The sequence below is a fragment of the Trachemys scripta genome, chromosome 4 (genome assembly GCF_013100865.1).
Source record: "Trachemys scripta elegans isolate TJP31775 chromosome 4, CAS_Tse_1.0, whole genome shotgun sequence".
In the NCBI taxonomy this organism is placed as follows: Eukaryota; Metazoa; Chordata; order Testudines; family Emydidae; genus Trachemys; species Trachemys scripta.
Genome location: NC_048301.1, coordinates 9,680,329 through 9,682,696, shown reverse-complemented (window position 1 = coordinate 9,682,696; position 2,368 = coordinate 9,680,329). Strand labels below are relative to the sequence as shown.

General features: G+C 57.7%; 1 protein-coding gene across 5 annotated transcripts in view; it reads right to left on the bottom strand.

Annotated features, from left to right (window-relative positions):
* The window catches only part of CDKN3 (cyclin dependent kinase inhibitor 3), a 14,546-nt gene extending 13,910 nt beyond the window's left edge, over positions 1–636 (bottom strand). For 4 of the 5 annotated variants that reach the window (XR_004645456.1, XM_034768156.1, XM_034768158.1 and 1 more), the window contains exon 1: positions 480–555. Coding sequence is in view for 3 of the 5 variants with exons in the window: in XM_034768156.1 (XP_034624047.1) it covers positions 480–491 (12 nt within the window). In the remaining 2 variants the exon portion in view is untranslated. Of the gene's footprint in view, positions 1–479; positions 556–613 lie in introns of those variants that run through there. The other variant, XM_034768161.1, reaches the window with a different exon arrangement.
* Positions 637–2,368: the final 1,732 nt, after the last annotated feature.

Genomic DNA, 2,368 nt, shown 5'->3' with positions numbered 1-2,368 from the left:
CCCTGTCCCCCGGGGCTCAGGACGGGGGGGGGGGGGAGGAGGGTAACGCGGTCACCCGCCCCCCGGGGCGGGGGGGGGGGGGGGGGGGGGGGGGGGGGACCCCCGCCCCCCCCCCGGGGGCTGGGGGGGGGGGGGGGGGGGAGGAGGGATAACCCTGTCCCCCGGGGCTCAGGACGGGAGGGGGGAGGAGGAGGATAACCCTGTCCCCCGGGGCTCAGGACGGGAGGGGGAGGGGGGATAACTCTGTCCCCTCCCAGGGCTCAGACAGGAAGGCGGAGGGAGGGGGGGGATTACCCTGTCCCCTCCCCCGGGGGCTCAGGAGCGGGTGGCGGGGTAACCCGGTCCCGTCCCCCCGGCTCAGGGGCGGGGTAACCTCCCCCCACACATCCCGGCCCGGCTGAGGTGGCGGTGGGAGGAGGCCGAACGGCGCTCCCCGCCACACCGACCCCTCAGGGCCCGACATGCCGGGCGCCCCTCACCAGGTTCACCATCCCGGCGCGCTCCCCAGCGCCCAGCCCCGGCCGCCGCCACCGGTTTGAACAGGCCTCTGTCCCGCCCCTTTGGGCTCGGCCCGGCCCAGGGCGCTCATTGGTCAGTCCCTTCCCGCTCTCACCCAATCCCCTGCAGGCAGGCAGGCAGCTCTCGCCGGATACAAATAAACCCCGCCCCCTGGCAACGCACGAGCCCCTTCTCCTCCCAAGCTGAAGTAGGCGGCCTTTGGAAAACGCGCCCAAGCTTTAACGGGATTGGTTAGCTGGGAGGAAGGGGCGGGGTTATGGCTGGTCAATGCTGAGTGGTTAAACGGGCGGCTGTGGGCGGATGCAGTTGCCAGAGTGCGGGGGGGGGGAGATGGTTGCTAAGGAGCAGCCCCTAGTGGTGTTGGTAGGGTTCCCTTTGGCCAAGGAAGGCAGGGGCTGAAGATGGCTGCTAAGGGGTGGGGGAGCAGCAGGGTACTCATGGGCAGGGGTAGAGGACAGCTGCCAAGGGGTGAAGGAGACACTAGGGTCCTTGCTAGCCAAGGCAGCCCCTGCCAGACCCAGGGCATGAGCATCCTACAGCTCCTTTGACAGCTGAATGGGTGGAATTTGAATAGTTTGGTCAACACTGTTGGCAAAAGGGGAAAAAATACAGTCTCCCTCCACAGGGTGTATTGATCCTTAGCTAGCCCTGTCATATGTGTCTAACAGGCTCTTCTGGAGAGAGCGGCACAGAGTGGCCATAACCAACCTGTAGGGATCAAAGTTCTTCACACACTCTGTGTGTGCTGCACCAGTCTTGCCCCTGTGGTTGTCTTTGGCATAGCAATGGGCTGATGCTCTGCTGAGCACAAAGGAAGAGGGAGGGAAGTGTTGGTTAAGTGCAAGGGTGAACTCTGTACCACTTACAAAATGTGCTATGGTGGTAGATTCTTCATGCACAAGATCAGAGACTGAGTTTGAAAAGATGAGCCTGAGTTTATACAAAGAGTACATGGGAGAGGAAGGATGTTCTTGTAGTTAGAGTACTGGATGGGGACTCAGGTAATCCGTCTGGCTCTACTGCAGACTTGCGGTGTGACCTTGGGCATGTCACACACCTGGAAACGTTCAAAGGGCCTTTGACTGTTCTGCGGGGTATTTGGCTAGCCAATTTTGGGTGCACAGAAAATAGGGAATTTTCAAAGAATGCAGGCAGTGTTTGTTATTTCAAATTATGCACTTAGTATTGGATGCCCAGTCCTCAGCTGGACACCCAGTCACTGGGATGTCAGAAACTCACGCTATATGATGCTATGCTCTCCAGGCACTGCTGTTCTCCTAGGGGCAAACTCACCATTGCAGCAGCGGGGAAAGAGAGAAGGCAGCTTGCACTGTCTCTGTTCAGGACTAATTTACCCCTTTCATAGGATAGGGTAGTCCTGAAGATCGCCATAACTTGTCTTTGTTGTGATGGCCCCTGTTAGAAATTGCTGGGGCGTAGAAACAGCAAGATGCTGGTCTGCCCCATCCACATCTGTGGTCTAGCATGCCCTCTGCAGCCAGGGCTCTTGTGAGGTGGCGCACAGATGTCAAACTTGCTCTACACATGGTATAGAGGCTCTAGGACTACAGAAATTGCACCTGTCCTATGGCCTGTTTGCTCCAGCCTAGCTGGCAGAAAGGGGAGACCACAGGCCAGCAATGAATCTCATCTGGCCCCATTTTAAAAAGTCACAGCCTCCCCCTCATTCAAAGTGTTTCAACCAACTTCTTATGGGGGCATCTATGGCTTATTGGGACAGTACAATGACATAGGAACATGAATGAAAAGCCTTGGGAATAGTGAGGAATTAATAGTTTGTTTGAAAAAAGTGATATTAGAACAGCATTTTACATTCTGTGCTTGAACA